General features: G+C 44.5%; 3 protein-coding genes across 4 annotated transcripts; 1 reads left to right on the top strand and 2 right to left on the bottom strand.

The window, feature by feature from the left end:
• Positions 1 to 415: 415 nt before the first annotated feature.
• On the bottom strand, positions 416 to 6,501 carry LOC101780019. Its single transcript, XM_004969485.3, has 10 exons — positions 6,225 to 6,501; positions 5,982 to 6,128; positions 5,037 to 5,101; positions 4,747 to 4,891; positions 4,597 to 4,664; positions 3,453 to 3,908; positions 2,837 to 3,364; positions 2,141 to 2,353; positions 1,586 to 1,741; positions 416 to 1,238 (listed from the first exon to the last, which is right to left on the bottom strand). The coding sequence occupies exons 2-10, from the start codon at positions 6,010 to 6,012 to the stop codon at positions 1,068 to 1,070; spliced, it is 1,833 nt and encodes a 610-aa protein (XP_004969542.1). The 5' UTR covers positions 6,013 to 6,128; positions 6,225 to 6,501; the 3' UTR covers positions 416 to 1,067.
• A 9,169-nt stretch (positions 6,502 to 15,670) lies between these two features.
• On the top strand, positions 15,671 to 17,965 carry LOC101779365 (60S ribosomal protein L37a-1). Of its 2 annotated transcripts, XM_004969484.3 has the most exons (5): positions 15,671 to 15,810; positions 16,914 to 16,953; positions 17,048 to 17,136; positions 17,508 to 17,590; positions 17,698 to 17,965. In XM_004969484.3, exons 1-5 carry the CDS (start codon positions 15,808 to 15,810, stop codon positions 17,759 to 17,761), a joined length of 279 nt encoding a protein of 92 aa, XP_004969541.1. In that variant the 5' UTR covers positions 15,671 to 15,807; the 3' UTR covers positions 17,762 to 17,965. The 2 variants fall into 2 exon arrangements, with proteins under 2 accessions (XP_004969541.1, XP_004969540.1); XM_004969483.3 differs by lacking the exon at positions 15,671 to 15,810 and having other exon boundaries at positions 16,887 to 16,953.
• A 352-nt stretch (positions 17,966 to 18,317) lies between these two features.
• Positions 18,318 to 20,358, bottom strand: LOC101778957 (UPF0678 fatty acid-binding protein-like protein At1g79260). Its single transcript, XM_004969482.2, has 4 exons — positions 20,100 to 20,358; positions 19,849 to 19,989; positions 19,098 to 19,166; positions 18,318 to 18,645 (listed from the first exon to the last, which is right to left on the bottom strand). The coding sequence occupies exons 1-4, from the start codon at positions 20,271 to 20,273 to the stop codon at positions 18,526 to 18,528; spliced, it is 504 nt and encodes a 167-aa protein (XP_004969539.1). The 5' UTR covers positions 20,274 to 20,358; the 3' UTR covers positions 18,318 to 18,525.
• Between the last annotated feature and the right edge of the window lie 3,267 nt (positions 20,359 to 23,625).

Raw genomic sequence — 23,625 nt, 5'->3', positions numbered from 1 at the left:
AAGTATTAAACATAGACTATTTATAGACTATTTACAAAACCCATTGCACAGATGGAGGCTAAACGGCGAGACAAATTTATTAAGCCTAATTAGTCCATGATTTAACAATGTGCTGCTATAGTAACTATTTGCTAATGATGGATTAATTAGGCTTAATAGATTCATCTCGCCATTTAGCCTCCATCTGTGTAATTAATTTTTTAATTAACTCATATTTAGTCCTCCTAATTAGCCTCTGAATATTCGATGTGACACGAACTAAACTTTAGCTCCAGGATCCAAGCACCCCCTTACACATATATATTCATTCATCACGACACGACGAAGGCCAGCCATAGATGTCTGAATCAAACACCCAATTCGGCCAGAAAGAACCAAGCGAAAATGAAAGGCTCATAGCAGGCTGCAAGACACATGGTATCTGTGATGTACACATCAACAGCTTTTCAAATCTTTTTTGTTCCTTTTCTTGATAATGGAAGAAACAGCAACACGATATGAAGTTATTGTAATTCTAGCAATTCCTAATCCCTCACCGCCTCCCCCCTTTTTTCTTTTCTTCAATGTCAGTTTTTTAGAACAAGGACACAAATTCTAAAAGAAAAAACATCCAACACATACCACATCCTAGAGGACAACCCACACATCAACAAGCATACCCTAAGAAACACCCGGCCACGAGGCAAACTGCCTTCTTTAGACCACAGCACAAATTGCTTGGCAAAATCTCAGCAGCTTAATAGGAAAAGAAGAAAAAAGATGCAACAGAAGAAAATAAAATGCCCTCCCAGATGAAAAAATAGACAAGGAGGGCACTCTAATGCCTCGGTGCCAAGGGCCTCAATCTAAATGTGTCCCAGAACCTTTTTCCCAGTCATTGAATCACTGAATGTTTCTCGTGGGAAGACAGGTTCATGGCTTCACCTTTTTCCTTTTCCGCTGGCATGAGAATGGAAGAACCTTGAACAATGATTGTTTCTCAACATTACGCACATCAAACTTATCATTTCAGGTTGAAGTCCATTTCAGAGGCTATCTCATTTTTCCCAGCTCAAGTAGCCCAACAGTCATCGTCCTTCTGTTGCAACCTTGCTGGGTAGCTCTTTATTACTTTGGGCGACATCAAGTACTTCTGCAACATTGTTGCTCTGTTCCTCACTTTTCTTGGTTGTATCAAGCTGTGCGCCACTTATCAATTGTGTTTGCTTTTTAATTTCTGCAGGTTTCTCAGCTTTCGGCTGCACAGAAAATAAACATCAACGAGGAACAAATGATCACCTTTTGTCAATGCATTGTAAATGACAAACTACTTTTATTGCAGAGACTAACATATGGAACTAAAATATTCTGTCACCACCAGCCAGCTGATCTTAATTGGTAAGCCAGAAGCATCGCATTGCCATTTTTATGGTATTTGAACTGGTTAAACCATTTGCTTTACAGTCCAAAAATACAATGAAACGAAAATTGAGCCATGTCATGTAATATGTTGTTATTGAATAATTCCTAATGCTACAAGTAGATGTGCAAAACAGAGAGGATAAAGGTAGTGATATATAAGGAGTTCAGACAGTGCACTACATACCAATGGGTGATCAAATGACGTAGTAAGTGGTTTTCCCCTTCTGTCCTGCATTACTTTCTGCCGATTCTCGTAGAAGTCAAAATCGTCCAATATTGATGTTTTACATGAGAAGTTTTTGAAAATGTTCAGCATCTCTGTACCTTGTGGAAATTTGACCTGAATTGAAAATGCATACATGATTAGAAGTTAAAAAAAAACTAAATACCATTTTTACAGTGTGAGAAAAGCATAATTAGACCAGAATGGAACACCCTGACTGATTAGCGAAACAGAGAACCAAATAACAGAACAGAAAAGAACCTAAAAGAGGCTGGGATGCTTATAAAGATATTGGCATTCATTTTATATAAAGAGCAGAACAAGAGAAAGTGATAGTGAATGGACTATCATTCAGATCATAGAAACAAAAAGTCATTCATCACACAGAGCACAAATGAGAAATAGGATAGATTGTTTCAACAGTAAGAAGAACCGCATGGGCAGTAGCATGAAATCTTATGTGCACGAATTTCTTCACATGTTCTCATGAAACAAAATTAACCTACAAAGGCATACCTCTTGTGTGTCCCTGCTATTTGTCACAGGTTTGTTCTCATTATTCTCCAAAATTATGTGACGAAATTGTGGATTAGGCACGTCCTTGATAATGTGCCATTTTACTGAAAAGAAACCATTCCACTTGTCCTGTTGCCAGAAGTTCATGTTCCTGTTAAAATCTACTGGACCAACCATCTCAGCCACACCACAGAACTGACCACTTGCATTAACCTGACCATCATAGTTTAGTAGTTAATATAAAAGGTCCAAAGGAAACTAATGTTTCCCTTTTCATAAAAGGGGCGCTCAGATATGAAAATCATTAATTTGCCACAAAACGTGTAATCAGATAGTTTAATCATATGGTTGGAGCTGCACTGTCTTCTACCCACATACTGGTACAGCAGGTTTAGATGCCTGTAGTGATTACTGCAACAAAAGTCTAAAGCAACATGGAACAAAGAAACCAAATGTCATCTACTTGTGCAATATTTATTATATGTTCTGTTATTTTAGAATAAAATAGAGAAATTAGGAAATAAAATTCCTTCCTGCCATGCACTTTCTATGTGAAATTGAGCGCCAGAACAACAGCCAGCTACACTGAATAAGAACAAATGTCTGGATACCACAGGGACACACACTACTCTGAGATTCATGGTGATGTTCATGAGAAAATAATTCTCTAGGAACAATTAGTAGTAGGTAACTTACAGAGAAGAAAAGGAAAACAGGACATTTGGTTCCTTTTTCTGCCATCCTTTCCTGTGCAAGTCTATAGGCATTGTCAAGCCTTTTATTTCCATTAGGAGTACTTGCCCAGACACTGTACTTGATACTCTTGTGAATATCATCTTCACTGTAAGATTTAATTACAAAGAATAGAGCTTGCTCATACTTCGTAACAAAATCTGGAAGATTATATGCATTTTTGCTTATCGTGACAGGTGAAAGTATGGTCTCGTTAGCATCTCCAGCACTTGACAATCCAACAACATCACCTCGAGGGCTTAAACTGTGTTTTGAGTTATCAGTGTGGCTATTCTCATTAGATATGTCAGAATCACCATGTCCATTTAGCTTACTTCTCGTCTTAAGCTTCTCATTGTTGATCCAGCTTCTACCATTTTCTTTCACATTAATGCCTTTGTTTTGATAAACACTGCTTTTTCCTTGGTTATTACTATGCGTCACAAACTTGCTAGATGGAAGATATCCTTTTGTTGTGGAAGCACCAGATGCCTAGCATGAGAACAAGTATGTCAAATTAAGTTTCCTACATTTATGGGCCAAGAGCAAGGATCTATGTTTTACAGGAATTTTCAAATACCTTATTTGCACCCTTTGATAATGGGATGCTATTAGCAGCATTTGGTAAAGTTTCTAGAGCTGATGATGATCCTTTGATAGTTTCTGGAGCAGATTTTGCACTGCGGGCAGCTTTGGAGGAAGGAACACCATGCTTATTAGAAGAATATTTTGGTCTTGCAGCATAATTTGTTTGATGCACACCAACTGGATGTCCCTGAACCCCATCCAGAAGAACAAAAGAAGGGTCCCATGAGTACGCAGGGACTAGTTCAGGTCCATAAGCAATTGGTTGAGCAAAAATGCCAGGTGTGCTAGGATCTTGCATTGGAATTGCAGTGGAGTAATATGGCTCTTTGCTGACATATTGACCATCTGCACTAGTAATGCCTCCAGGAACAACCGGACTATACGAAGCATATCCACTTTCATACCCCGGGAGATAACACAAATATGAGCCATTATCACCTTGAACCACCTGAAATGGAACATAAAGCAGATATAAAAGCAGTTCTCTTGCAACTTGTCATCTTTAACTGCTTCAAAAAACCTTCAAGAAATAGTTCATCCTAGAAATGATGGCACCACTAAAATATATGATAAGGAACTAACAAACGGCAAAAATTCAATCAATGCTTCTGAAATTGTGTACTCCAAACAATACTTTCATGATTTACGCTTCATTGTTTAAGATCAGGATTTGAAGTATATACAAGGACCTTGACCATAATTTCCTGTACAGCATGCATGCAACTAAAAAGACTAATTCTCACTAAAAACAGGTATACCCATTCACTGGCAATCATTCAACTCTATTAATCTCAGGCGCTGCAACACGAGTCATGAGGTCATGAACGCATAAAGTAAAATGGTAATGGGAAGTCTGGAACAAAGATTAACAAGAATCATTTAACATACCTTGCAGAGAGATTTTTGGAACAAGGATAACAATAGAATAATAAAGGGCATTAAAAAATAGTTGGCCACTTTCCCAAACATGGCAAAGAAAAGATGACAGCCAACAGGTACAAAGCTTGTTGGTACCACCACACCACCATAGGGACTCACAAAGTGCACCACTGTTTTGATTTAGATAGGACCACTAGTGACAACTACAGGAAAGGCATATCTAACACTTTATGAAGTACACTATTATTATAACTTACTGCTGGGTGCATCTCTAGGCCATTATATCCAACAAAGTAGCCATTCTCATCCCATCCTCCATATGAGCCTGCACTAAACAATCGAATCGTCAAATGAATGAACAGTGTTTTTATCTTCAGATCATGATAGTATGATTCTGGTTTACGCACCAGGATAGTAATATCCGTAGTAATACATCCCTTGGTCCCCAATAGAAGCTTCTTGGTTCATTTCACTTTCCTTCACAGTACTAGCTGCGTCGCCCGAGGAAATGCAAGATACTGCATCAGAAGAACTTGCGTCTTTCTTAGCAGGCTACAAGGGTCGAAGATGAAAGGCATCAAGGAGAAGGTAGATATAGCACAACTAACCAACCACAGGGCAAAGAAGGAAATAAAGGCGTTCCTTATACGCTAAGGTAAGCAAGTTAGTATATTGTGTATAGGAATGAGAATCTCACCAAGTTGACATTGCTTGCCTTCGTGCTAGCATCAATCTTCAAGCTGTCCATTGCTTCTTCAATAGCTGGTTGATAGAGAAGTCAAGGGTTGCAAACAGAATATATACTTCTAAGGGTCACTGTACATGAGTGACCAATAAAATAAGCCAACCACACCAAAATGATCAACAAACATAACACCAGGCTGATATTGTGCAGATAATAATTGTCCTTCATCAACTCATCATGTGGGCAGATCTAAAAAAAATATACAGATCATTTGATTAAAGTACAGACAATTTAATTTATATTTCACAAACAAGGGCAGCCAAGGAACTCCGATTGAGCTAGATTTGAGGGACCGATATATGCAACACTAACCCAACCAATATACTGGAACCGTTCAGTGCAGGCACCATATTATTGGTGTACCTGTCAAATAAATGGGAGTTGGCTCAGCTCTCACTATCTCTCAAACCCCAATAATGAAGGGCACCTAATAATAGTATATATTACTGAATTGCTAATACCAAAGATAACATGATGGAACGGAAAGGCTCAATAATGTCAACTGTCAGTATCAAATTTAAAACGGATCAAAATTTTGATCAAATTGTACACAGCCAGGTCAAAAAGAAAAAGAAAAAGAAAAAACTGCACATACGATTCAGCAATAAGTTCCTGCAAACAGTGATCCAATAGGCACCCCCCGGATCGGAAGACTATTTTTTGTTTCCCAGAAGCCGGATTAACACAAAAGCTTTCTAGGAGGACAGCAATGGAGTTCAGTAGCAACGGGAACGACAAAAATTCACCAGCACTCCGCATCAAAATAGTTCCAGAAATTTTATTGATCCAACAGAAAGCTCGCAAAAGCACCAACAGCAAACACATGAACGCCACGAACCCATCCGTTGGATCCACCTCCCCTCGCCGGACGGAGCGCGAAATGACAAGGAAGGATACGCTTCTGGCCCAGCTCGCCCTTGGGCTCCATGAGGCCACACCAGAGCTCGCCGCAGAAGAACCCGGGGCTGCTACGCGTGTCCTCCAGCTCGACCGAGAAGGGAGCCGGGGGGGTGCCGCCGGTACCCTAGCCTGCTCCGGCCGCCGCTGCAGCAGGGCGAGAAAAACGAGGCGTCAGCAAGACATGGCACGGGGTTCGGCGGTGCGTGCCAACTGGCGAACGGCGAGGCAGGAGGTCAGTACCGCGGAGGCCGGCAGCCAACGAGGAGGAGGGGAGGGCGGCTGCCGCGGCGCACGAAGCGGCGTAGGCGAAGGCGACGGAGGCCGGAGGCGGGAGGCGAGGAGAGGACAGAGGAGGCGGCGGCGAGTCTCGGCGAGGGGGGTTAATTGGGTGGGAGGCTTTTTCTGGTGGATAGCCGATTTTCGGGCTGCGGTTTTGAACTTTTGATTCGCGAGAGACGGCGGCTGGGTGCGTGACTGCGTGTGTTGCCTTGCCTTTTGTGCTTGCTTGCTTGCAGGTTTCTTTGCCAGAGCTTTGTAGCGTTCTGGATGGTATATATTTTTTTGTTTATTTTTCAATTACTCCTTTGTATCCCACACGGCAGGAGTAGGATACTCTGCGTGCTTATTTGGTGGCACAGCCTTTATATTTGGAGGACTGTTTGGATTGCATGAATTTTGTACCAATTTTACATTACACTATATAAAATATCTCACAGAAGTCTCTTTCGAAAAAGATTATTGATTTATCATGTGGTTTCCATTCCCTCATTTGAAAGGAATCTTCACTTTATCATGCACCGGAAGCGAATAGGATTGTCTATCATTTTCTGTTGGTTGTTGGATCCAATAAAATGTGAGCAAACACAAAATGGATATGATGAAATAGGCTAGGGTTGCAACACAACATGGTGGTAAAAGCTATCAAACAAGTTGCAAAAAAAGCATGGCTCTGCTTATTCATAGAAATGAGTGACGGGCATACCAAGCAGGATAACATTAGCAAGTCATCCTGAGCATACATGCATATACTCCCTTCATCCAAATTATTATTCGTTTTGACTTTTCTAGATATATAGTTTTTGTTGTGCACCTAAATATATAGTATGTCTAGATATAGCAAAAGTTATGTATGTAGAAAAGTTAAAACAAATAATAATTTGGGACGGAGGGAGTAGCTCGTATAAATTGGAAGTTCAGTTACTCTTTTTGCAAAGCTAGGTGGGCTTCAAAAATACATTCTTCTAAGTTGTATCTTTGACAAACATGTTTGGCATTGCCAAGGCAATCCACACTCTAACCTGAATATTTTATTTATTTTTTTGAAAGTGAGATATATTTGTGATCTCACATCTATATCAATAAAAAGGTGCATGTTTCCACATGGGCTTTTGGATGCATTTAACCTATAGAATTGTCTACTCGATGCTTGTCGTTCAATTTTTTGCTCCACCGAATCCAGATCCAACACTAATAGGTTATATTAACCATAGTCGTCTCCTGCTCCATCAGCTCCGCCGCCGCCTAGACAAGCCATTGTCCTGGTGGTGGCAATCTCCTCCTTGTCCCTCTTGCTGCCCTTGCCTCGACCCACTAACCAGACATCCTCTATTGCATCGATCAACAGTTTCACCCTTGCCTCTTCACCTTACGTGCATCGCCACTGCCAGACATCCAACCCTCATTCTAAAGCCACCGCCTTTCACATGCAAAACCCACACCCTTGAACATCAAACCACTAACCAGCTCGTTGGAGAATCAATATGGAGTTGGGAGAGATGGGGGAGCACCATCCCTAGCCCCTAGGCACCAAAAATTAGATGCTGGCTTAGCTTCAAAACACCCAAGCATCCTTTTGGATTTTTGGCTTTCCCCTGGCTCATTCAACGTTCAATCGAAGCCGTCGTATATTTATACCAATTCATGTTCTTGGATTTGTTGCTATATATTTGCTTAGTATTCCGGTTGTGCGGGGCGGAATTCTGATTTGATACGTGGAAAAGAAACATAGCATGGTAAGATGGTAATGATGCAGAGCGCCATAGCGGAGCCAAATGGTGCGGGTAACTCGGTGCCAAGCGCAGGCGAGGCGGGGCGGCGGTGCAAGTTGCGCGATGACAATTGCCGGCGCGGTGAGCAAGGAACAGGCTAGAAAGAATCGTTGGCCCCTGCCACTAAACTGTAGAGGGAGAAGCAGGCCACGGGACCACGAAACCCATCGCAAACGAACCAACGGACGGTGGATCCTCTCCCGGAGAGAAAAAGGATGGTGCGGCGGTGAGCCCATGCTTTGCTCCATGCTAGATGCTACACAAAACAAACACGGGGTAACTAAATGGTTTTCTTTCCAAGCTATAATTGAGGTTACACTAGTGACTAGTCACAGATTTATTTTGTTTTGTTTTGTTTTCACGGCTCGATTAGTGGCTAGCGGTTGTCAATAGCTGATTGACAATTCCGCAGCAACAGCGTGCAAATGACTCTGAAGAAACGGCACTGCTCAAAAGATCTTTTGATGAGCACCAAGTGTACTAGGTCTAGGTGAAACTTTTCAGGTGCCTATTTCACCATGGTAGCGCATGTGTTTGCAAGCTCTTTTCTTCTTGTTTTTTTTTTACCCTCCTTGGGCAAGGTGTAGGAAGATGTACCGAGAAATACATGCAAGAAAGAGAGGTAATCATGTGAGTATCAAACTAATTGCTGAATTCTTAATTTGGAGGCTCTTGAAGCATGTACTTGCTGAATTTTTAAAAAAGGAAGGCGCAATGGTCACCCACACTGCCATTATTTATAAAGGAGAAGCTTTGCCACCTTTCGATGCCAGAAAAGGCACCTAGTGCTAGTGGTGACTAGACACGTACAATATTGGGAAGCATTTTGTGGGATGCTCCACTAGACTCGATAGAAAAGGGCAGGCGAAAAAGGAGACACAAAAGAAAACTAAAGTGCTGCAGGCTATTTCCTCCCATCTGACTTGATATCTGCTGAAAGAAAACCCGGTGATAGAATGAGCCATAATTATCCCTTTGTATTTGTTTTCTCCAAGGGCTCCCCGAGACGAGACCATCCGTTGCTAAAACTTTGATCACTTCTTGTTTCATACTTTCTCTCACCTCTGAGAGGAGAGGGAAAAATAGCAGCGGATATGTGTGGCCTTTTATTTCAAGGAAAAATACAGGTAACTTTTCCAAGGCATCTTTCTCCGGTGTGTCAAAATAAAAGAATTCTCTTCTCTTAAAAAGAAATAAAAGAACAGTGGCATAGCATCTCCTCTTGCAATTTCTTTTTGCCTTTATTGTAGTGGAATATATTTTGTCCCGTCGGCCAAGCATGGTACCATGATCATCACCTCTCCTTGGGCAAATGGAAATTCCCAAAGGAATATATCTATCTCCTTGGGACCTACATGGATACGCTCATGTCGCCGTGACGTCACCGTCACCGCCTGTTGTACTTTGACAATGGCAAAAGGATGCCCCTACACTACACCAGGTCATGGCCAAACGCTGGTGTCCAACCATGTTTTCCGGGCGGCCATTGAGCCTTCCCCCACTTCTTTTGTCGGTTGATGCCTTGAACGTGTCGACTCAACAAACATAAGCTCCTTAGAACTGCGTAAACAAATCCCCAGGCTGCAGCCATTTTTGCAGTAGTCCTTGAACCACTCCTAGCAAAGCAAGAGTACACCGCAGCAGCAGCACTTTTGGATTCTGTAGCAGTGCAATTGTAAAGGAAAATTCGGCACGTGGACGTGTATATCGATGCAATTCGGCTCATCGTAGTTGGGCGAGGAGGCTTAGCGGAGGGGATACGCCCTTACGCCATTTCTAAGTTTTAATAGGTGAGCTGACACATCAGCAAAAATGATAATATAGTGAAGAAGTTATAAGGAGAGAAAAGAGATGAGTTTTATCTAGATGAAGTCCAGTACATACAATTTCCAACATGCTTGAAATCGAGTGTCCAGTGAGAACATTTCTTTTTCATCCCCATGTGTTGGAAATATGAAACTCTATTGAGAGTATTTCACTTTATAACTCCGTACAACATTTAAATCCTATAATAAACGTACAAAACCGTGAAATGAAATTTTCATATTGTACGGATGATTTCATTTATGGTTTAGTTTTATTTTAGATGATGTGACGGTCTTTGGAAAAGCGAAATGAAACTGGGTACAGAAAACAACCTTAGGAACATGCGATGGTCATGGGCATAAGGGCAAGGCGACGAGATACATGGGATGCCATCAGCCATGGGTATGTGTAGGATGGTGGCTGAACTTTGCCAGCAGGAGAGGAGCACAGTAGATGAGGGCTCAGCATGCGCGCTAGAGAGAAATATCGAAGTCGCAAAGTTAAAGAAGAGACATGTGTGAACCAAGGAAAATACATAGATAAGGAAATTGAATATCCTAAGCTAGCAACAGTGCGTATGGGTGGGGGGGAGGGGTTGGATCCATGGGTTAGGAAGTAGGGGGGTTCAAGCCGTCAGTCTCTCTTCGATCCGCTGTTGTACATCCAACGGTTATGAATTGATTCGTACAAAATATAGGAAATTATAAAACCATTTTAATGGTTGCTATCATTCTCGGCCCCTGGTCCTTAGCAATGAAGCAAATGTTGGTTTGATTGTGTCGCTGTTAGATGATTGTCGCATTACAGCCGGTTCATAGTGATATGGTTGTGAATTGTGATGTGCTGTTTTGTAATGTTCAGTTCTGTGGTAGTAGTGTTTTTTCGTTTGAATCACGGAGAGCTTATTGTGAATGCACGCACATGCTCCCTAGGTCTAGTATATAGCCTTTGCTTTTTCGAGGGGACGTGGGACTATAGTTGACCAAATGGGCTAGGCTAAACGGACGGCACGAGGCCCGGCCTGTTTTGGCCCGGCACCAGCACGGCCTGGCCCGCTGTTACACGGGCCCGTGCCGGCACAACCTGACGTAGCAGGCCGGACCTGGGCCACAGCTGTGGCACGTCGGGCGGCCCGTGGCACGACCCGTGTAACGAGCGGCACGATGACGGTCCGTCTTCCCTACCGCTCCTTAGCTCCTGTCCCACTCCAGTGCGGCAGTGAGACAGGTGGCTGGCCGAGGGCGCTGCCGCAAGCCGCGCCGGCAAGCCGACCACCTGGCGGATCTCCTCGCACGGCCGCGCCTCCCTTGCCCGGATTCGGCGGGGGCTAGCCACCTCGCGCCGCCAATCGCCCCGAGCGTCCCCAGTTGGCGAACGCTAGGTCCATGGGGAGGGGCCGAGGGGGGATCTGCCGCCGGCACAGGCAGGGAGGAGGAGCCTCCAGCCCCAGCCCCAGCCCAAGGTGCGAGCAGGAGGAAGGAGCCGCCGACCTTGAGGGAGAAGACACCACCATCGGGCTTGAGGGAGAAGCCGTCGCCTGCGACTTGAGGGAGGAGGAGAAGAGCTGCTGACCTTGAGGAAAATCCGCACGCGGAGGTAGGAGGGTTTAAAGAGGCCAGGCCCGCCTGGGCCTCCAAGCCGGCACGACAAACGGCCTGGCTCGGCATGACACTATAGCTGGGCCGATGCAGGCCAAGCTGGGCGGGCGGCCTGTTTGGCCATGTATATGTGGGACGCATTTATTTTGCAAGAATATTTGACATTAACACATGTGCGAAGTGCGATCTTGAATTGACCAATAAGGCCACTCTTAATGAGGATTTCATTCTCATTAAATGTAGTGTCATGTCACCATTTTTTATAATGTGGCAAAGAGTCAATGAAAAAAAAGGTGAAATGAGTTTCATGAGGATCAACATTGTTTCCAAAGTAGTATGTGTCTTGCATGTAGTGTTGAAATAAATAAATTAATTGTGCATTGTAGAAAGTTATTTCAACTATGAATTAAATGCCATTTTGCATACTCTTTGAGATGGCCATTGAGAACGGCCTAACCACGGCATGAATCTGCCGGACACCCTGCTTGATCAACGACAGGTTCGGTTGGACGAACTCGCGCAGACCTCGGCGGATCCCTGCACGTCGTGCTTCGTTCTCAAATCTCCATGCTCGCAACGGCATCTTTCTGCACGTGCCTAGACGTGCATCTTGCCTAGCCCTGCTAATTGGATTGGGTTTAATAGTTTTAATGGATGAATTTCTTTTGGAAGTTGTTTAGATTGGTTATTAATAGGTTGATTCATTAAATGGTTTGGTTTAGTTTGGATTCCTCCTAAGGCCTCATTCGTTTTCATCGGATTGGCCCGTAATGAGGTCCATTCCGGGTGGTTTGAAGTGGCCCGGTTTGAAACCAGACTTGCATTGAAAGTGTTGTTCGTTTTAGTCTGGCCTGGAACGAAAAACGATCTGGATTGGAATCCTTCTATATTAGATGACCCGGATTGAAACCATACCTCCTCACCCCTGGAATAAATCCTAGTCGGATTGAGTGACACGGGTGTAATCACTCAAAACGGACCTGGAAGTAATCCTGGCTGGAATCCAATCCTGGTGAAACGAAAGAGGCCTAAGAGGAAATAGTTTTGGAGTGGTGTAGAGTCGGTTGCATCGGTTTGATTCACAAAATAATTTAAGGATCCGATTCTTGATGAGCCTACATATAAGTCCACCTATACTTTTTCACATGAAGTAGCTAATTATTAAACTAAATGATCTCCAACAAATTTTAATCAATTTTGTTAAAATTTTAAAGTGTGAAAGGGAAGTTTTAGTTTGAGGGTCCGACTCTTGACGTGGGACCCATATATATGTCCAGCTATACTATTTTGCACAAAGTAGCAGATATTTAAACTGAGTCATCTCCAACAAATTTCAATCAATTTCGCTAAAATTTTAAAGTGTGAACGAGAGGTTTTAATTCTAGGGTCCGGCTCTTAACGCGGGACCCACATGTATGTTTAGCCATACTATTTTACACAACGTACTAGGCAGTCAAATTGAGTCATCTCCAACAAATTTTGATGAATTTCGCTAAAATTTTAAGGTGTGAACATGAGGTTTTAATTCTAGGGTCGGGCTCTTAATGCAGGGTCCAAATGTATGTTTAGCCATACTATTTAGCACAAAGTATCGGGCAGTCAAATTCTGTCATCTCCAATAAATTTCGATCAAATTCGCTAAAATTAAAGTGTGAACATGATATTTTAGTTTTAAAGTCCGGCTCTTGACGTAAGATCCACATGTTGGACTTACATTTATTTCAAATATATACGAGTTTTTTATATGAGCCCATAGATTTATATAGCAAATCATGATTTTTTTATAGCAAATTCATGAGTTCTATCTCGAGTAGTAGTAAGGTGGATTGGTTTGGATTTAGATAATATAAATATGGGTGAGTTGGGTTAAAAAAAATAAATTAACTTGATGTGGACTGTCGTGAATTAGAGTCGGATTATAAGCAGGTCTAATCTTGCCTGTCCTCTTCTCGGTAACCCATCGCGTGCCGCCGCTAGCTACGCGACGGCGATGTGCAAGGGCGCCTCTGCGTTGCCTTGCCGTGCCCTGCACACAGATCAAATTGAAAAGGCCAAAAGGGTGTTTGTTACTTGCTGCAATGGATTCTCTGGACTCCGTGAGTGACTTGCCTAGCAGACAAGCATCGGGTTCTTCCAGTCACGCAGCTTTAATTCCTGACGATTGACCAAATCAAGGTAAACAATCGTCGTCCTAGACACAAGGTACAGGGGAGAAAATGGTGCAAAAGAAATTAAATCAAGTCGAGGACGTGTTGGAGGTTTGAACCGGCAGGTTGCGTTGTTAGTGAAACGCACGCGATGGTTTTGGAGCTGCTGCCTTGCAGTTGTCACGTAACGGACGAACGGACCAGGCAACAGCCAATGAACATGTTGTTTTTAAGCATGTGGCCGGAGCACTGTGGCGCTAGTCGTCGGTCGCCGTCAGCTTTACAGCACCTAATAATCAGGGCAGCGGCTCAACGGAGCCATGAGCGGCGGCCGCTCGCGAGGCTCGACGGCCATCCTCCTCCTGCTAGCGACCTGCTTCTGGCTGCGTGCCCGTGGAGTCTGGCTCCGAGCATACCGTCTCGCCCTAATGCCGGCGGCCACGGCACGCCCTTCCCTCGCTCCGCCCGTGCTCACAGCACCGCGCTCGAGATGCCTCCCGCCGGATCCCGTGACGGCCGTGCCCCTACTTAGTCCATGCAGCGAGCCAAGCGAGCTCCTTCGCACCTGCGCTCGCCGGCCGCTTCACCCTGGAACTCTCGAATGCAAAGAAAAAAGAAAGGACAAGCACGGGGCCACGTGCTAGCAGCTCTCGCTATATCTAGACACTTTCTTCTCTCCTCTCTTTTTTTTCCTACGTGGAAGCTTGTGGAGAGCCTAACTCATGGCAGGTGCCCATATCGGTGGCTTATGCCTCCACGATGCTCTGACTTCTGAGCCTGTGAGATCAGTGTGTGTCAACAATGCAGCTAATCATCGTTGTTATTACTCGAGGAGCCGGCCAAGATGCTGTTCCATCAACGTGGCCGTGACGGTGGTTCGATTCGCATTTCCATCGTCTTATTTTTTCCCCCAATTCTCTCTTTTTTTTCTCGGTCTGGAAATTGGAACAAAGATGTTGGATTTTCCTTTTTTTAGAACGCAGGCGCTGATGGAGTGACGGGGGAGGATGACGTTTGGAGAAGCTCAGCAATTTTGCGCTTGGTCTGTGGACACGGGCGCTATACCTCTATATTCATCAACAAAGTTATAAGAATTACAATAGCTTTGAGACGGATTTAACAGCTAAACTTGCTTACCAAACTCAGCATAAATCGCACTCCTTGCGATGGTGTGAGCATCCACATTGGAGCACCTGTTTTCATGAACAAAATCAGCAGTGCCAAACTGCGCTACTGTAGCCTTTCTCTCCCTGATGACATGACCATGAGCGGCCATTTCTCCCTCCTTGATTCCGCTGATCACATTAACATCATCCGAGGCAAGAATTGTTTACATCGCACGGCCCATCAGGCCCACGAGGAAACAACTTCTTCCCCCTCGGCCCTCGCTATTGTTCAATGCCGCCATGCCACACCTTTCTTCTTCATCTCGTCCAGAAGCCCCCACCTCCCCCACCGTCCTGCCTGGCTCTGACAGCGCCCCTACCGCCGGAGCTACTACCAGCATCCACGGCCATCCCTACTCTCTTTGAGCGCCCCGCCCTCGCCTCTTGCCCTTGCCAACCAAACTCCACCACCACTGCGGCGAGCGGCGCCCCCGCCACCTCGCCGTCCTACCCACACACCGCCACCTCTGCCGGGCCGACGACCGCCCCCGGCCATCCCTTTATAACCCTAGGACATGGAGCCACCGAGCAGCCCAACCCTAAACCCGAACCCTAAGGGCGTGGCTCGTCGGCGCAAGGCGGAGCTCGCCTAATGCAGCCACGTCGCATGGCAAGGTGGAGGAGGAGTGACGACGACGGCCTCAACAAGTTGGAGCTTGTGCGTGTAGAGAAGAGGAAGATGAAGCCTGGACCGTAGATTTCTAGTTTTTGCACGAATCTTAAAGCGGAAGGTGTACAGGATACTGTTGCCTTCCGGAAGATGGATAGGTTAAATGATTGGAAGGCCCAAACTCAGCCCAAGAGGCCGAGATGCCTAAAATATGGGTCGATTTGAAGGACCTCGCGGCTGGGTTGGTTATTCCGCCATTCGGAAAACTCCAGTTGGCCCAATCCAATAACGTTCAAGGGCCCGATCCATATACATCCGCGAAACCCTAGCCCCTATATAACATCTCTATCGTGACTCCACCTCGAGCCCTACCCGCAACTGCGCCGCCGCCGCCGCCCGCTGCCGCCCCGCGCCTCGTCGCAGCAGCCGCCTTCGTCCCGTCGACGCGATGGTACGCCATTTCTCTCCTCCTCATCTCCCCCATGCCGAAGTCATGTACCTTCTGCGGATTTGCAATCGTAGATCTGGGACATGCTATAATCCGTGTTGCTCATCGGATGATGCGTGGTTCTATGCGGCTTGTTAGGATGTGTATTGCGAGGTCGTTTGTGGGCGCTTAGGATTGTAGTTTGGCTACAGTTTGATGCGCGGTGATGGGACGAGTTCTCTATACTACTTTGGGAGTTTGGGTGCGATTTTGGTTTCAAATACTTGAGCATTAGCTGTATTTTCCCAATCCTCTTGGAATCTGAATGTGTTTGGTTGGGTTTAGGTAGATTAAAGGCGTTGATGTAGTGTTCTTAGCGAGCTACAGTCACTGGGGGTTATGAACCGTCAGTAAGGTATAGGACGCACTTTGGTCGTGAGGTTCGGGCAATGGGATGGAACAACTTACCTTCTGTGCAAGGAAAGCACGAAGCACCTGGTACTAATTGGTCACTGCTGCGAACTGTAGTATACCCTCACGTTGCACAAAGTCTGCAACACCGTAGTGGTGTTCTTTGTTCGTTTTGGCCATATGTTTCAGTTCTGCTAGAATTCTTTTGCACCTGATAGCATGACAATGGCTTCCTGTGCTAAGTTCAATCTATTGAATATGAATACCTCATATTGACAGCTTTCAAGGTTCACTTTTAATGAACAAGTGTTTAGCATAACAATGGCTTGTAGCACCTTTTTCTTTGGAATCATCTGAGTCTCAGCCCTGTACTCTTTGGTTGTTTGTGTTACCTGAACAAGTAACTTGCATTTTTCCACCTGATAGAGAACACATGTGTTAAATGTATTAATTAACTTGGATTGTAACTCTAGGTTGGTTTGCACAGGTTGCTAGTGGAATGTAGGTCTCTAGCATTACTTTCTGACATTTTAGTGCCTTGCATATCTGATGTTAGGATTGGCAACCAGAGTGTATGCTACTTGATGTTATTGTGGATCTACCATCAGCTTGTCTCTAAGATGCATTAATACTTTAGTACTGCACTTGTACTAGTTCTGTATAAACAAAATTTTTAAGCTGCTGTGTAATTTGTTGTTTTTGGAATGCTGTTGCAGACGAAGCGCACCAAGAAGGCCGGAATTGTCGGCAAATATGGTATGTGATTAAAAATATGGCCTATATTCTTGTCCTGTTGTCCATGCTTCTAGGACTTTCTGAAGCTAACCCTTTGCAAATTACAATGTTGTAGGAACTAGGTATGGTGCTAGCTTGCGTAAGCAAATCAAGAAGATGGAGGTGTCTCAGCACTCCAAGTACTTCTGTGAGTTCTGTGGAAAGGTATGTTGGGCTCCTGTTGATTGTTTTAGACCTGTTTACTAGTCTTTATTTATGACTACTTTGTATTTGTTATCACCACAACTATACTGAACAATTTATTAGTGATTTGAGCTCATGAAAGCAGCATGTGTTAAATATATTTATTTGTTGATTTTGTTTGTTTTTGCCTCAGTTGAATGGTCAAGTAGACTAAACTGACTGTATAGGGATTTAATATCCTGAAAGTGGCTGTTTTAAATATATTTCTTTCAATTCTGTTTGTTTGGTCTTATATTTGAATGGTTTATAAGCTTGCTGAGCATTTGTATGTAAGATATAGATGTGAAGTGTTATTTTCCCCTAATGCTACCTTTGCTGTGTTCTCTTACCAGTTTGCCGTGAAGAGGAAAGCAGTTGGAATTTGGGGATGCAAGGACTGCGGAAAGGTCAAGGCTGGTGGTGCTTACACCATGAAGTACGTCTGTTCATTTCAACCAAAGAATTAATTGTCTGACTCTTTTCTCCGAAACAACCATACTTTTTTTTTTTGCAAATGTTATAATTCTTGTGTGCTTTTTGCAGCACTGCTAGTGCAGTCACTGTCAGGAGCACGATCCGGCGCTTGAGGGAGCAGACTGAAGCATGATCGGAGCTGAGCTCCTCTGCAGTAGTCCTGGGCTTTTTGTAGTGTCTAAGACTTTAATTGCTATATGGCTGTTTGGCCTAAGAACATCCTTCAATATTCTGGTTATGCTTAAGGATCTCTAAAGTTATGGTGCTAAAATTTGTACTTGGTTGCCGTTGCAAAGTTGACCTGTCTTGATCATATGCTTCCATTCATGATGTCGAATTTCCTTGTAGTTCTTAGTTTCTTACGCTCTGCATCCCCAGGTTGCTATTCTTTCGCTTCATTTCTTTTGCTGCATCTCCTAGAAATCAACTAGGGTCCAAGCTCTTTGTTATGGCGGTTCAATTCTCTTGATCCTGGCTGAAGCGCATTCTGAATGGTTGCCACTGGTTGTACGAGGTGGCATCGGAATGCACATCCCGTTTGCTTTTGCCCACTTGACTCTCTGGAACCTGGGCCACTTGAAATTCGTTTGCCGCCCTTAACGTTAAGCTGTTTATTTTAACTTTAAACGCTCGCTAAAACACGGAAAGGTTTTATCAGAACGATTTTTGGAGCAGCTCATGCTTGATAATGGATCATTGGATCAACTCATTCCATTTCTTGAACCAAACATCAAAATAGAGACCGTTGATTATGAGGTGTCAAGCAAAGCAGTTTACATGTGTGATGGTTTCTAAGAGCTTATTGAAGTTTCCCACTGGTAATAACGGAGCAGCGCATGCTCAACACAACTCTCAGGTTAGCGAAGAGGCCTCGTTATAGGAGATTGGCAGCCATCTTCAAATCTTTTTGAGAAGGGCCTTGAGATGTGGCTGTAGGCTAGCTGTGATTGTTGCCATCTGAACGACGTACGAGAGCTCCCCATCTGTCACTTGAAACGCTCTTGTGATCTGCTTCACCTGGCAAAATTAAGTATTAGTAGAAAAGACAATAGCTACTTCCATGTATCCAGTGAATGTCATCAGAATCAGATGAGACCCCATGCAATTAAGAATTGTACTATCCGTAAATAGATCCAGGCATCCAGCTCAGGATAATGTGTGAAGGCGATGCAATCAAACTACAGAAGTTCAAAATAGCAATTTCAAAACAGACTGAACCTATGGGATGGACCAACCAAGCTATACTTGCATAATTCATGAACACAAAAGGCATCCATAGTGCAGAAATGTAACAAGTAGACTTCCGTAAGCAAAGATGGATTTCTTGGTGTAAAATACCAGAGTAGCTTGCTATCAGTATAGAAGCTTGAAATATTCTGTATCATGATCCATTTTTCTGATATATGACATGAAAATGTAATAGAAACGACGATAACAGAGAACAATAATAGTTATCCAGTGAGAAGTACCTTTGACGCGTTGCCTACAAGTTCGCTTTGGAGTGTCACTGTTTTCGTTTCAGCATCATATGAACCCTTCTGCAATTTTATAAAAACAAAAACGTGGCTCAGTAATCAAACACACATCACTTTAGGAATATGAACAGATACAAACTTTCAGGAAAGTAACATAGTTTTCAGCTAGCCCCGCCTGATGGATCCTAATTTGTACCATGCTGAATCTAAGTTATGAGTACCTTTTAGCCACAGGCATGATATAATTTAAATTTAAACAGAAATAACTACAAAGGGAACTTTTACTTTTAATTCATCAACAAGGCTCAAGGGATGATTATTAGCTGTACCTACTTTGCACAATTGCACTCAAAGTATCAGTTGTTCCTAGACTGTCTGTCTCATACAGTCATACTTCCTTCCATTAACTCCTATTCTGTTTCCTAGTAACATTTCCAATTCACAAAACTATTATAGTTAGCTATTTTACTAGTACAATGCTATTCGTACTCATTTCCATATATCGTCGATAATACAAATTTCCCATAGTGCAGGAATATCATAAAACTTCTGCAGGCAAATGCTATTCATTACTAGTTTTAGTGATGCAGCTAGTTTCCTGCATCTCTTGGCACAGCATCACAAATCATTCCTCCGATGCTGGTGAAAGCAAACAAAATCTGCAGTAGTTCACCAAGAACTAAACAGATTGCAGAACTAAACAGTATGCTTGCAGAGAAGATACTAATCGGCACTAGGAGCTCACCTGAACCTCGGCGAGGCCTGTGCTCTGCGCGATGACCACCTCGACGGAGCCGTCGGGGCGGGGCCGCCAGTACCCGCTCTCGGCGTGCATCGGCTCGCCTGACGCCGCCTTCCACGTCTTCTGCGTGTACGAGATCACCGGCTGCACCCACCCACCACCAATCCGGCAATTCAAGGGGAAACATCTCAGATTTGGGCAACCAAAGGGAGGATTTCTCGTGAGGGAAACAGGGCAGGCAGGGAGGACCGCACCTTGGAGGGGTGGTGCGAAAAGAGGAGCTCCTCGCCGTAGCGGAAGGAGGAGATGGCGGGGAAGCTGCCCTCGCCTTCCCCGCGCCACTTGCCCAGCAGGAACGCTAGCGGAGCCACCGCCGGGTGCGTCGCCGGCGGCTGCGTGGGCGGCGTGGCTGCTCCGGCGGTTTCCATTCTTCCTTGGTGGCTCCGGTTGGGTCCTGGACTTTCCGCTCAGCTCCTCGCTTTCTTCGCAGGGCACAGCGAGCGCAGACAGGAATTTTTTTATTTTTTATATTACGAATTTTGTAGAAATAAATAGTGGATCCAAAAATTTGTAGAAATAGAACTTTACCGCCGGATCAAATGACGATTTGAGTGGTGGAGCTAGCCACCGCCGTTTGGCGGCGGCAGCTTGTTACCGCCGATTGAAAGGGCGGTAGCTGACTACCGCCGTTTTACACGTCGGTAGCTAGCTCCCCGTTTTATACGTCGTTATCTAGCTTCCTCCTCCAGCGGCCGGTTTTGTTGTGTGTTAGCAGCTATAGCCGGTAGTCAGTTGAACCTGCTATAACTTGGATTTTTTTTATTTTGTTTTCATGTAATTTTGTGTTCTAGTAAAAAAATATCAAAAATATCAAGTTACATTGGAAGCACTAAATATTCAGATATGTCACTTCATATCACTTTTAGTTACAATATGAAACTTCGTAAATTGAGAGAAGCAGAGCGCTTCGAGGAAATAATTGAAAATGAATTAACTCCCAACCATTAGATACATAGCTGTTTCCATCAAAATTACAACAGACAGAAACGAATTCGTGCACAACATACGAACAATAACGACTCTAGGGTGAACAATTAATTATAGATTGCAGTGGCATGTGCGGCACAGATGCTATCCTAAACATGTGCCGTTGCTAAACCTAACATGACTTAGATAATTGAAATAGCTGGGGATAAAGCCATATCTACTTTCTAGTAGAACTAGCTTTGCGAGAGCTAGGAGGGCCCAGCCTCATAGTAGCCAGCCCCCCAGAGGATGGCGGAGTCGAGGAGCGATCCTTGTTGTGGTGGTAGGGGCACTTGCACCATGGATCGTTACAAATCAAGTCACCTACGATGTTAACTGTCCAAGGATTTGCATTAACTTCGGTTTGAAGATCTTCGACCTTACGCTCGAGGTCAAAAATATTGCACTTGAGATAGTGGATGTACTCTTGGGTTGGATCAGGAAGTGGTGGATCAACCCACTTCGCATAGCGACATTTTCCTTCATCAAGATAAGATTGAACGTGAGTTAGTTTGTAGCACAAAAAGTTTAGGAAGAGTATAGAAGTAATAACTTGACTCACCAAGCCATACAGGCATCGAAAGAAACGCCGGCTTCCATCACTATAGTCATCAAACAGCTGGATGACACAAACCACGTCATGGTGACATATTGGCCACGCATCATGGCGGTCGTCATAAGGTCTAAGGGAGTTTGGAGGGACGTAGTTAGCCCTGTCCTCCAGAGGGAAATCGTCGAGGGATGCCTCATACTCCGTTGGGCCAAAAAAATCTGGCCAAATGATGGTGGGAATAGGAGCATCCCCTCCTCTTCCCCTCCTCCCACGACCTCTCCCTCTTGCGGATGCTATTGTTCTTCCTCCTGCTCAGTGGTGTGGAAGGATACGGGAGAGGGAGGTCTAATATAAGGAGTGCTAAGATGAAGATGCATTGCGCACCCATGTGCTCATTACCCCGTCGTGTTCAATCATCCTAGGCTTTGCAGGTGAAGGGATGTAGGGCTCAATATCGAGTCCCATCTGCCTGAGAAGGCTCACGTTCAGGGTCCTTGCAGTTTATAGTGTAGGCTTTTCAGTGAGGGCTCACGTCAACAGTGGTTTAGCACTATTTGAGTACTGTACAGGCAGCATAGCAGTATAATAGGAATAGTGTGGAATCTGAGTACTCGAAGCATGCAGACGAAATGTTATCATAGTACAAACAACAGTACAATGGCATCCGAGACACCCAATATGACAAACCTCAAGAGCACCTTCCCTAGGATAAAATGCCTTAGGTAATGTAAATTGGTAGAGCACAACTAACATTCTACTGGGTGAACTAGGAAAGTTTCCCCTTCCTCATTGTTTTGGAGGAACATTCTGCCCCCTGCTTCTTCATCTTCTTCTGTCGCTCTTCTTCCTGGAGGAGTTGTGCCTGACGAGTTTTGAATTCTTCCTCCTACTGTTTTAGTGCTACTTCTTGAGCACCTAACTAGTCACGCCGCCTCTGCAGTTCATTCTCCTTGCCCTTCAAACGGATTTGTTGTTGGTGAATGCGTCGCTCTTGCTCGAGCCGAGCAGCACGTGCTGCATCTCGAGCCGCTTCTAGCCTACCATAGTATTGGTCTTTGGTCTCTAGCACCACTGGGATTATGGGCACCTCCCGTAAAGGCCTAATGTTGATCCATTCCATAAATGTGCATGCCTACATGTTCATTCCTGATTAGTTCAAAGTACCGGTACATAGAAAACATATTTAAAATATTTATGAATGGACTGACCTTGAAATCATCGTCAATGTCGGGACACTTGAAGTATCTATACCCCTTCTTCCCCCTAGGTATGCGATCCTCCCATACTTGCAAACATGCACGGAAGCCGCACTGACATTTGGAGCGCTCATTCCATGGTGGTACCCTATTTTGCTCCTACCTCCATGATGACATTTCTTATAGGGAGATGCAACCTCACTACAAATGGTGGATTCGGGTTGGAAAGTGTTAGTAGTGCATTTAAATGTTGCCTGAGCGACTCATATATAGAACGCTACTGACATGGTCCATGGACCATGTTCATAATGCCAACTGAATAAGACATGCATGGACATCATAGCCTGCACCGGCATAGCTATCAAAGTCTCTGCACCGACCTACATAATGTAGTCTGTAAAGGCGCATACATCATAGTCTAAAGCATCATACATCATAGCCTGCCCCAGCCTACAAAAGATAAAAGGAGGTCCTATGAACTAAATGCACCCTCGCTTGTGACGCACAGTACCACAACCACGACCACGTCTCGTGGCCCGTTGCGCTGCTCTGGTTTGGAATTGATCGTACGTGAAGGGCTCCAGAGGAGCAACCTCGCGAGGCGGACATCCTGGTGTGGCTGCAGCTGGTGTCGCGAAGTCCTAGGTGTAGCCCTATGTCGGAGGCACGGGCGTGTCACCCAACTGTGAAGGACCTATCTCCTCAGCGTCGTAGCTGAAAAAGGAGTCCACCCATGCCGAACTCGTCCTCTAGATCTCATCCTCTACAAACTCCTCATCGATCCCTCCGCAGCCTGTGTACGCTGTTATCGAACTAAGAAGTGTTATTGTCAATTTTCTTCCGTATTTGTAATGGAATAGAATGCATGTAATGATGACGCACCGAAGTCGTCCACATGGAGTGGATATGAAGACGGTCCTGCTACACTATATCCTTGGTACTACTGTGGAATTGTTGTCGGTGTTTAAACCTGGTAACCTACCAAGGGGAGTACCCAAGGTAGAG

The sequence above is a fragment of the Setaria italica genome, chromosome V (genome assembly GCF_000263155.2).
Source record: "Setaria italica strain Yugu1 chromosome V, Setaria_italica_v2.0, whole genome shotgun sequence".
NCBI lineage: Eukaryota > Viridiplantae > Streptophyta > Magnoliopsida > Poales > Poaceae > Setaria > Setaria italica.
Note: the sequence above shows the minus strand (reverse complement) of the source record. Positions and strands in the feature narration are given on the sequence as shown.